The sequence below is a fragment of the Amblyomma mixtum genome, chromosome 8 (assembly GCF_055824585.1).
Source record: "Amblyomma mixtum isolate Tamu chromosome 8, ASM5582458v1, whole genome shotgun sequence".
Lineage (NCBI taxonomy): Eukaryota > Metazoa > Arthropoda > Arachnida > Ixodida > Ixodidae > Amblyomma > Amblyomma mixtum.
The window spans coordinates 95,294,470-95,305,868 of record NC_143019.1 but is presented as its reverse complement, the minus strand read 5'-3'; the positions used below and the strand labels follow the sequence as shown (position 1 = coordinate 95,305,868).

At 43.8% G+C, this 11,399-nt stretch overlaps 2 protein-coding genes across 2 annotated transcripts; one reads left to right on the top strand and one right to left on the bottom strand.

Annotated features, from left to right (window-relative positions):
- Positions 1–1,931: 1,931 nt before the first annotated feature.
- LOC149333612 (uncharacterized) lies at positions 1,932–2,978 on the bottom strand. The gene has a single exon (XM_089556087.1). The coding sequence runs from the start codon at positions 2,976–2,978 to the stop codon at positions 1,977–1,979; it is 1,002 nt and encodes a 333-aa protein (XP_089412213.1). The 3' UTR covers positions 1,932–1,976.
- Positions 2,979–3,142: 164 nt separating this feature from the next.
- Positions 3,143–7,470, top strand: LOC149333611 (BTB/POZ domain-containing protein 2-like). Its single transcript, XM_089557761.1, has 3 exons — positions 3,143–3,423; positions 5,686–5,994; positions 7,119–7,470. The coding sequence occupies exons 1-3, from the start codon at positions 3,143–3,145 to the stop codon at positions 7,402–7,404; spliced, it is 876 nt and encodes a 291-aa protein (XP_089413887.1). The 3' UTR covers positions 7,405–7,470.
- Positions 7,471–11,399: the final 3,929 nt, after the last annotated feature.

The following is an 11,399-nucleotide window of genomic DNA, read 5'->3' as shown; positions in this document are numbered from 1 at the left end:
GGAATGTTCGTGTACTGTTGACGATTTGAGAGGTAATTCTTTATTAATGTGAGAGCCGTTCCTCTAATGCCATATTTATATAACTTGTACAACAATATCGGGTGCTTGATAGAATCGAATGCCTTCTTAAAGTCAAGAAAAACACCTATTGTATATATTTTCTGCTCAAAATTGTCTATTATCTTATCCTTAATTTTTATTAGCGCCATTTCAGTAGATTTTTCTTTCTGAAATCCATATTGCTGTTCTGCGATGATATCGTTTCGCTTGCAGAAGTTTAGTAGTCTCATGTTTATAACCTGTTCAACTACTTTCGAGAGGACTGGTAGTACCGAAATTGGTCTATAGTTATTTATATCATTTCTATCGCCTCCCTTGCGTATGACGGAGACTTTTGCAATTTTTAGTTTGTCTGGAAATATTCCGCTACTCAAAATCAGGTTGCATATATGCGTAAGTGGCTGACTAATCATGTGACTAACGGATTTTATAGGTTGAACTTTAATATCATCAGCACCACATGCACTGCTACTTTTTAAGTTTTTGATTAGTGTGCAGATTTCCAATTCTGTAGTTGGAAACATGAACATTGAGCTTTCGATGTTGGATGTGAGATACGATGTAAAATCACAGTTACTTGCCTGAGATTTACTTGAAGCCCCTGATATGAGAAAATGCTCATTAAGTTTGCAAGCAAGCGACGCCCCTGTGTAAGGCACACCATTTATAACGAGTTCAGAGATGCCGTCTCTTTCATTTTTGGACATTAGCTTTTTACGGTATTCCATACCTGTTTAGGGTTGTTGCAGATATCAGTAAACTTATGTTCGTAATAACTGGTCCTGGCTTTTTTAATATCAGAGCTTAACTTGTTACGAATTCGTTTATACTCAAACTATCTATATTTTTCGTTCTGATAAAAGAGGCAAATAGTCTTTCACGATTTCTAATTCTTTTCAGAAGTTCAGCATTTATCCATGGTTTTCTGGCTTTTTTACACTCTTTGAATTGCACTGTAGGAAAGGCTTGATTATAGAGCTCGGTAACTGTTTTAATAAAGACGTCATATGCTGTAACGGGGTCAGATAGTTGAAAAACCTCTGCCCAACTTGTTTCTGCTACTAAGTTTCTAAATATTGTGGTCTTTGCTTCATTAATGATTCTATATGTAATCGGTGCACTGATTTTGGAATGACTGTGTTGTAAAGTATGGTTTAAATGACATGAAAATCGGCAAATGGTCACTAACATCAGCTATCAGTACACCTGCTTGCACATCATCCTTTTTGTAGCTTGTGAAGCACACATCTAGTAAAGTACGGCACATATCAGTCACTCTAGTTGGCACATGTATCACATTTTCACAACCAAACGAGAAAAAAATATCAAGCATCCTTTGCTGATTAGATTGAGGCAATAAGAGATCGATATTGAAATCACCACAAATAACTACAGGCGACTTAAAGTGCATGCACTGTTCTAACATATTTTTAAGAAATACTAAAAACATTGCCTGTGATCCAGAAGGCGGCCTGTATATAACGGCAAATATGGTACCAACACATTTTAACATGACACACTCAAAGTGCTGATCTATGACACAGAAATCTTCAATGGTGACATAGTTTAGGTAGTTCATTACATAAATGGCCACACCTCCCCCTCTCTTATTACTCCGTGAAACTGATGCGCATTTGTATCCTGGAAATTGTGTGACATCATAATCATTGGTAAACCAAGTTTCAGTGAAAGCTAAAAATTCAAATTTATGGTCTAGTGCATTTAGGAGGGTTTCCACAGAATCCTATTTATTCCGAAGGCTTTGCGCATTGAGATGGAATAAGGAAAGTTGATTTTTTTCTCGTAGACGCTTGGAATGTTTAAATGAATCAGCATCATGATAAGAATATGCGAACGGGGCTGTCATTTTCAAGGGTGCTGCTATCAGTTACCGTGGTGTGCATACGGCCTGTTACTCAACGTATCTTATCCAGATCGTTAGTCGTCCTAATCCTGATAACTCGGCTGCGGGGGCCACGACGAACAAACATTTTTCCATTCTTCAACCAGGCAAACTCATACTCTTTTTCTTTGGCCGTTTTTTTTTTCATTTTCCAAAAGAGTGCCTTGTTCTGTGCTCTCAGGTTTTCATTGAAGAAGATTTTAGATTTCGCTTCCTTTAGCTGTCCCTTTTTTGCAAGCCATGCGTCTCTGGTTGAACGGGATACGAAGCGTACAAGAACAGGTGTAACCTTCTTAGAACTCTCCCCGACCTCACTGTCACTACTAGCACTCTCGTTGTTAGTGCTCTCCTTGATAGACCGTGAGGGCAATCGATGAACAGCCTCAACATCTGCCTCGGAAAGCAGCGGAAGTTCGAGATCAGTGGCCAAGACATTAAGCTTTTCCAGTAGGTTTTCATTTTCATGATGGGGCAGCCCAAGTATTTCTAAATTTTGGCGTCTGCTGTACTGCTCTAGTTCGTTAACTTGTTGCCTTAATTCCTGGTTTTCTTGTTCTGCTACCAGAACCTCGAGTTTTTCCACTCGCTTTCCGAGGGCAGATATATCTGCATCCTGTTGTTTAATTTTCGACAAAACTTCGTCGTATTTTGTGGACATTTCCTGCATAAACTGCTCAATACCATCCACAGTGGCCTTTATCTCTCCTAGTGCGTCAATTTTCGATTTGATCTCAAGTACTTCTGTGAGCACGAGACGAACATCTGTAATTTCACTTGGAAGATTCATTTCCGGTTCCTCGCTTGTTTTCTTGCCACTATGGTTGCTTCGAGCCTTAGCTGTTTTGCATGTTGGGCATTTCCATGCTTTTTTTGCAGTTTCTGCCTTTTTCTTGTATGTGGCTTCACTTACCCCACAACATGTGCCAAGATGATACACATAACAACACTCTGAGCATGTCAGAAACGCTTCATCCTCAGAAAGCTGCTCGTTGCATGCAAGACATGTGTCAGCCATTTTTCACTTGTCACGACCGACCGAGCAGTCAGCAGCAGCGGCTACCAGAAAAAAAAATAGCTAAAGTTGCATACGCATACGCACCACGTACTAAGTCCTGAAACTTTATATTCTGCGCACCATTACTCAGTCCGGCAGCATTGTCTCAATCTAACATCTGTTTCATGCTGTCCCACTGCACCCCCCCTCTCCCTTTCATATGTTCTCACACCCGGTTGCAGATCGACCTAGAGGCCTCTCTCGACAGCGGTCACCTGACGGACGTCGAGTTCAATGTTCGCTCGGCTGTGTTTCCCGATGTTCCCGAACGCAAATTTCGTGCCCACAAGCGGCTTCTCGCCCTGAGTAGCGGGGTTTTCGAGGTCATGTTCTTCGGAGACTTCGCCGAAGGGGACGTCGTCAACGTAACGGATGTCCACCCAAAGGGCTTCAAGATCATGCTTAGGTGAGGAGCACTGAAGCACAACCCTGTTTTTGCAGCAGCCGCCATCTTGTGTAGCGCACGTGGCAGAGAGCAAGATTAGACCCAAAGTGGCCACAGATTCAATTGTAGACAACAGGGGCAGGGGGAATAATAAGTATACAGGCACTATCCTACTTTATTTCAGAGGTTATTCGCATACTCAAAGCATTGACGGGAAGAAACGAAACGCGTTCTAGAGCTGTTTGTTAGCGAACGATGGACACCACAAAGGAACATTCCTTTCAGGCGCTTTTTACACAATTGTGTACGCAGCAAACTCGCAGCATGTTCTGAGAGACTGGTGAACCTGGACGTGATTTCATTGTTTCACTGAAACTGAGCACCCTTCCCATCGAAAAAAAGTTCGTCTTTTGTGCCATGTAAATCACACGCAGCAAATAATATTTCACGTAACAGTGAGGTAGGTAGCAATTTGTTCGCCATTTGTGGGTAGACAGATTTTGCCGCGAGAAAAAACATCGATTGTTTTTGCTCAATTTCGAACATAATGTGCATCGTCGAAACAGAAAATGATTCCGCGATCCTTAGGGTCCTTACATGACACACGAGAACATTTCGATGTTACTTTTTCCAACAAATCTGACAGTTTGTATGGAGTTCTGCACATTGTTCTAAAAACATACCTGCTATTTTTTCACGCTCAAAAACTAACAAATTTCCTTTCCCGAGGCCTGAATATACTACTCAGGTAAAAAATTAGTTGATTTCGGTTAGAACAAAGAAAGGCGCTCGAAAGGGCTAAAAATGGCGGAATTTCTGTGTTTGTCCCGGGCTGTTAGCTGTCAAGAGAAAAAAATCAGGGGGCACTTTGACTGTCAAAAGTGGGCAGAGGCGGAAGCGTTTTCCGCACCACCTTCGCTGTTTCTGTGGCACTGGTGGCGACACATATATTTGAGTACTAATTACTAAGTGATGGCAAATCACTAATTAATTTTTAATTACTGATTAATGCCTGAATACTAATTAATGTCGCTTAAGCTTCGCCTTTAGGAGTGGAACGCGACAGCGCGTTGTAGCGCTGCCAGGGAGTCCAAGGAACGCCACCACCCGTTCGGCGCGATGCCTTGCCCTTTGAACGCAACGCTTTTTGAGGAAAGGAAATGGCGCAGTAATTCTCTGTCATCTCGGTGGACACCTGAACCGCACCGTAGAGAAAGAGAGGTGGGAGTGAAAGAAGATAGATAAAGAGGAGCCGTAATGAAGAAAATGAAAATTGTATTTGAGGAAAGGAAATTACGCAGTAACTGTCTCACATATCTCGGTGGACAACCGTCAAAATTCAGGGGGGCACTTTTTTGACCGAAAGTGTGGTCAGTGATGTGTGGTTAAGATGTTATGCTTCGCCCCTAAGAGTGGAACGCGACAGCGTCTTGCAACGCTGCCAAGGAGTCCATAGAACGCCATCGCCCATTCGGTTGTACGCCTCACTCGTCGGTAAATTGTTTTTTGAGGAAAGGAAATGTATCTGTCTCTCATATCTCGGTGGACACCTAAACCTCACCGGAAGGGAAGGGAGGAGGATGGCAGTATGTGAAGACACCGTATTCATTAGACGCGCCTTTGTTCATTCCAAACCATCGAGCTGGCATGGCGGAGTGGATAGCGTGCTCGTCTCTCACGCCGAAGACCGGGGTTCGATTCCTGAGCTCGACCAATTTCTTAATCGCTTTTATTTATTTATATGACCTGACTAGTAAAGCTAATTAGGTTAATTGGGTAATTAAGCAATTAACTAAGTTCAGTCCCACTTACTTGGAGCATCACTATACGATCCCTTCAATTGGTTGTATGGTTACTAGCCAAAGTGCAATTGGCCCCGTTTGAAATTCGCGCACTGTGACGTCACGACCGTTTCCACCAATTGAAAAGCGTGACATTTTCTGTCGACAACTGCTGCTTACAACGATGAGACATTAAAGGCTTCCGCCTTAATACGTCATTTCATGCTCGGGCGACGGGGGGTTTCAACTGCTTTTCCTCCAGTGCCTGGCCAACGAGTGCAGGCAAGAAAATTTGGAGAGGTATTGACCTTGATTATCTTTTTTGGGCGGATTGGTGTGGTGGGGGGAAAGGAGGAGGCGTGGCATATGTGGCTCTTTCAGGTAGTTTTCTGATGTTTAAAAAAAAAAGGGACTAAAGAAACCTGACGCTGTTGGCGTCTGTCACCACCCCGCTTCAGAGGTGATGATCTTATCTTTTCATCTATCCATGCATACGTTGCAGGTACCTCTACTCTGGCTGTGCCCGCATCAGCACTGTACTGGACGCACTGCATGCCCGAGAAGCCTCTAGGAAGTACCACATAGCGTCGCTAAGCAGCGGATGCACCGACTACATACGCAGAAACCTGGTTCCTTCAAACCTCTTCGCCTACCTTGACTACTATACCCGGACCGGCGAACCGGACTGGGTTTCCTACCTACCAGGAGTACTGCAGTCCTTGTCGGAGTCGCCTGCACTTGCAGTGTTGTCTCTCAAAAACCTCGCCGAAGCAGAAGAGCACATCTTCCACCTCGTAATTGACAATATTAGGTATGTGCTGCCCCCTCAAGGTTTATAAAGATGCAGCGCTATACAAATCCCTGCTAAGCCCTCACTTAGAATATGCATATCTCCTGTGTGGCATCAGCACTCGCAGCATCTCACAGCTGAGAAATCTGAAACCGGAAAGTCAGGTTTATATCAAGGCTGTATTGTAGACATGCAATCATGAGCGAAATAAGGAAAGAATATTGGAATGGAGCCTTTGCGTGCAAGGCTTCAGAAGCAAAAGCTGGAACTGAATGCAGTAATTAGAAAGGCATTGACAAGAGAAATTACTTCAAACCGCATACACTGACTCGAACAAAAGAGAGCACAGTTTTGAAACACGTGAAATGAATTCTGGACCAAATTAATGAAGTACTCCTTTTATGAGTCCAGCTGATGTGGTGTATGTAAGTCAGTATTCTTTTATCACACTATGATCGAATTAAAAAGTGCTGTTCTTTCATATTAATCACCGCAATGAGGAAGTGCAGTTGTTCCTACATTTTTGCTTATTTGTTTATCGTTCTTCTTTCATTGCTTCCTTTGTCCCTCCGCCGTTTTTTTCTCTTCTTTGTAGCTATCTGCGTTCTTTTTGTGATTATCGTTAATAGTATCCGGTACCCATTCTCACGCTATAATATTCCTACGCTGCAGGGTGTTCTCGAAGTTTGTAAATGCATCTCAGGGTTCCAAGTGTCAATAAGCCTCCAGCAGATTCTGGTGGCTCACCAGAGTTTTTAATAACCCATGTTAACCTTTTCGTACTCGCTACATTGTTTCTCCAGTAAGCTTCGTCGGCGGAATATACGAAAAAATCCGTTAACTGTTTCGCAATCCAGTTGCCCGCCTAGCGGTCGTTCATCGTCTTTTGCGTAGACAGCAGAGAGCTCTCGGAAGCTGGAGCAATCAAAACAGTGCGGTACTAAGGCGGCTTTTTGAATTCCTGGAGAGCTGTGGCCTTCTAGGTCCATGCTATGGCAGTTATATTTCGTATACACTGTGAGACGCAGGTGCATCAACTGTTTACATGTTCACTGTAAGGCTAATCGTCCCACAGTCTTCTCCTCTGCACACTGCGCTCTATAATACTTTAACAGACCTCTTTCACTGCTTTTCTTGCCTTTCAGGTACGTCCGGGAGATCTCGGTCGCCACAGCCGTCATGCGCTGGTCCAAGGAGCAGTGCGCCAAAAGCCTCGGCTCGGATTCCCCGCTCCAGCTGAAAGATGTGATGCGTCCATTCTTTGCGAAGCTGCGCTTCCTGACCATGACCGCCGGGGAGTTCCTGACGGGGCCGGTCGCCTGGGGCGTCGTAGACAACGACGAGGCGATGTGCGTTCTGCGGAACATCGTGTCCAATGGGGCGGTGCCGCTTCCCCCGGGATTCTGCGCCTCCACGCTGAGCCGCTTTTAGTGTTTGGAGAACACATACTTGAGGTTTCCAGAAAAGACACACTTAAGGTGTGAGCATGCGCGTTGTAGCCTAAACCCAGCGTTCACCCTGAGTGCTTTCAGAGGTTCGTCGCCACATGGAACGATAACGAAGTATCTTGAAAATCAACAAACATTAAAAAGAATGTTAAACTTACAACAGTTTCAAATCAAAACGCAGTAAGTTTTTTTTATTCCCTGACCATTGGGGTTCGTTTTCCTCTTTTATGTGACAAAGGTTAATCCATGCAAGCAGCAAGAAATTTTTTTTTTACGTGTGTATTGCCTGTAGTGTTCATTTTCGAAAAGGTGCATGGGTTTGTAAGCACTGCTTCATACCACTTTCTGTATTTTGTGCAAGTGTTAGTTTGAACGGTTTTCAAATGTTCGTCGCCACATGGAGCGCGGAAGAAGTGTTTTGATAATCAGTAAAAATTAAAATAAAAAGTAAATAATAAAAATAAAAATAATAAAAATAAAAATAAAAAAATGAAAATAAAAATAAATCATATTAGACTATGAAATCTAAATGCAGTGAGATTTTTTAATGCTTTGAATATTGAGGAAGACTCCTTTACATGCGTCAAAAGTTATTTCATGCAAGCTGCAAAGGATATTTTAGCATGCGTATTGCCAATAGTGTGTTCTTCGTAAAGGTATACTTATTTCTAAGTACTGCTTCGTACTACGTTTTGTATTTTCTGCATGTTTAGGTTCGAGCAGTTTTCATTTACCTTTCGAAAAACAACTGGAAGCGTCGTTTTTATTGTAATCGCGCAATAAGCCTCGCTGATAGAAGCTGGGTACACCTCCCATATAGTCCATCGAGACAAGCATCTTGCACTGGAGCCTCAAACGAGGCGTACTCTTCATCTGAATGAGCGAGCGGTTGGCTTTTTTTGCGAGCATTGTTTGCTTTAGTTTTTACTCATACAAATCGTGTTGTCAGAATGTCTGAGCAGTGTGTTTGCTTGCATTTATTTTTTCTGAATAAAAAGAAAGTGTTCTATTGATAATACACAGTGTCAGCTATCCCCATACTTCGTATATTTCCTCTTCTGTCTCATTTCTGTCTTTCAGTTAATTTTGCGCATTTGCGCAGCAAATGCTTATGTACCTTAGCAAAGGCCGGATATTGTGATGCACAACAACTCGCCTGTGGTGAACACTTTCCGGCGCTTACAGAATATACTTGGTGCAATATTACTCCACTGAGAATTAACGTCTACAAGTTCGCATACCCCTGGGTTTGTTCTCAGAGAGACGGAAGCCAACCTGAAACCCGATAGTTAATTGGATTTGAATGTGTGATGATTTGACTGTGTATTCAGGGAATAGGGGCTGCTTAAAAGAAGACTTCTGTAGCCAATTCTTTGCCGAGCACCCGCGGGAGCGAGGGAAATCGGCGATGTTTAACCGAGCAACACTCATTTACGAATCACGCTGCTTCCATAAAACTTTTTGAAGCGTGTGCTTCACTGCGGGACCTCGGGCTTCAATCGCAGATTTTGTAAACTTGACCTTCAGCTGAGTTGAAGCTGAAGTCGTGGAAAAGAGCAAAGGAAATCGAATCAATATCCATGACTCGGAGTCGAACCCGCGGCTGCGAACAGATCTCCTTTTAGGGCCTCTAAGCGAGACCACCATAGGCTTAGCCAGATAATGAGATTTCGTTTGAAGTTGACGCTGACTCGCCGTCCTGGGCAGCGAAACGAAAAAAAAGGCAAAAAAACAGGTGCACAAATGTCAAGGATGCACATGCACACAAAAGACACACATACGCACGCAACAAACAAGACCACAGTGGTCCTCGCATGCCTTGCAATCCATTATTAAACCAAACGATTCAATTTCAGGTACTGAGCTATGGAGCGCCAGCAGTCAACATTAAGTGCATCGAATTGCGTGCTGCCATCGCCAGCCTCGCAAAGAACCGCCGCGCGCACAACACCAGCATAGATCATGTAGTTGTCGTGCAGATAGTAGCATGCCTTCGTCACGTCCATGGACACCTGTAGCTCGGATTTTCCAGACAGCGACACCAGGTGTTCCTGCACCGGTGCGGTACACAATTATTCGAAGGCGGATGCTCAGTGTTGTTTGCAGAAATTACTGGCCCTGCCTCAAGGCTCATCACGAATTTCGCTGAACTGTTAACCAGGCCCTGGTTCTGCCCTTTAGCATCTTCCATCGCTGCACCAGCCCACACCACGTCTTTCCAGGCAGAGCACCTTACACTTACCCTCGACAGGAAGACTTTCTTGGTGATCATCTATTGAAGCATGACATCCTCGATGTAGCTGGTGAAACATTCACGCCGCTGCTTGGCTCTCACTTGCAGGCGCTGTTGGGCGCGCAACTTGCGTGCTGCAGGGCCTATAAAAATATCGAAAAAGGCGTCTTTAATGGCAAACCAGGTGCTAACGTCTGCTTCGTGGTCTCTGTGCTATATATGCTGGCCACGTAGAGAAGTAAAACACTACGTTGTTCAGCTTCATGGCTTCGTCCAGCCGGTTGTGGCCGCTTACCCGCTGGTAGGAGGAAAGACAACTCTCCACGTCGTGGTAATCGGACCTGCTATATACGGCTGGGTCCCGTTGTCGGAGAGCGCCAGGGCAAACGACGGGCGTAGGCGAAGGGGAAGATGACTGTCCTGCGTCGGTGGACATATTTGACGCGATGGATCTGCTGCGAAGCTCGAGGACGTAGTCCAAAGGCTGTACCCAGCGCAGCTCAACAAAACTGTAACAGTATTTCCAGGGAAACAGCCTAAGGCCAGTTAGCCAAAATGGCGGTCCGAGCTCCGGTCCGGTCCTAAACCCAACGATCTCGCACCGTACGCTGGAGGTGCAAAATAAACAAATTTACTAAATAAACAGTTGTAGCATTGTAATCGGTTAAGTCACGAAATTGGTTAATTACCTTTGTAATTAAATTATTGACCAAATATATTTAGCCAAATTGGTAAATTCTTACACTGATCGGGAATTTATTCGACTGCTGATTTTATTAATGAATTAATATTTATCTAAATTAACTAATTAATTATTAGTATTTACGTGTGCTTATTAAACACTCTAGCAACAAGACCCACGTCTTCGGATGCGGTAGAATCGATGTTAGAGCGAAAACACGAGAAATGGCAAAGGCATAAAATCACGAAAACGCACCAACAATCGGCAGCAGCAAGAGAAATGTTTTCGCATTACTACACTTAAGCAGACTTGAGTGCACCCTTGAAATTTTTCGTTCACGGAGCAGCAAAGAAGTTTGGCACCGCGCTTCAATCCTGCAATTCAGCCGCAGAGCAATGCCTTGCAACATGAAGCAACTGTTTGCTGTCAAGCGGTGCTTATTCTAGAAAGGCATTCTGGTGGCTTTTGTGAATACCCTTGTATTGCCGTGAAACTCGCCTCGGTTCTGCCGTAAGTGATGAGGCCTCGTATTACCGTCTATATTCTTAGAAGGCCACATTTTCTCTACTTCAGTCATGTGAAGCAAAATAGGGTAGAAGAGCAACATAGCACATAAAACTTGTTCATGGTACTCTACAAACTGCAATAACGAAGGATCGCTTTCAAACAGTGCTCTTGAAAGAAAAATGCGGCATCCCAAGTGTCTGAATTTCCTAGTACCTCAACCATAATGGTTTACAAAATTAGCCGAATGCATACCTTTCTTCACCTAGGCTTCTTGCAATGGGAACAGATCATGCGGTAAAGGCTAGGAGAATGAAGCAAGTCGTGCGCTGTCAGAAGCCCACGTAACGTAACATAGGGTTATGCTGCGACGAGTTCATCACACGATTTGGTAAGTGCGTCTGCAAGAAAGGTTGCACAAAAAGGTGTTAAGTACGCCCTGCCAACATTTCTTGAGGAGCAAAACCTGGAACGGGGGCTGTTGTAGAAAACGCACATAGATACAGGCGTGACAGAAAATGGCTTTTAATGGAAATATAACACTCTTTATGCTGGTCCT

What these genes read in the sequence shown, in the direction of transcription:
- LOC149333612 (XM_089556087.1), bottom strand. Translation starts at nt 2,978, where the DNA reads ATGGCTGACACATGTCTTGCATGCAACGAGCAGCTTTCTGAGGATGAA.
- LOC149333611 (XM_089557761.1), top strand. Translation starts at nt 3,143, where the DNA reads ATGCTGTCCCACTGCACCCCCCCTCTCCCTTTCATATGTTCTCACACC. An exon ending in GGCTTCAAGATCATGCTTAG is followed by an intron (nt 3,424 to 5,685) that starts GTGAGGAGCACT and finishes CATACGTTGCAG; the next exon opens with GTACCTCTACTCTGGCTGTG. An exon ending in CTCGTAATTGACAATATTAG is followed by an intron (nt 5,995 to 7,118) that starts GTATGTGCTGCC and finishes CTTGCCTTTCAG; the next exon opens with GTACGTCCGGGAGATCTCGG.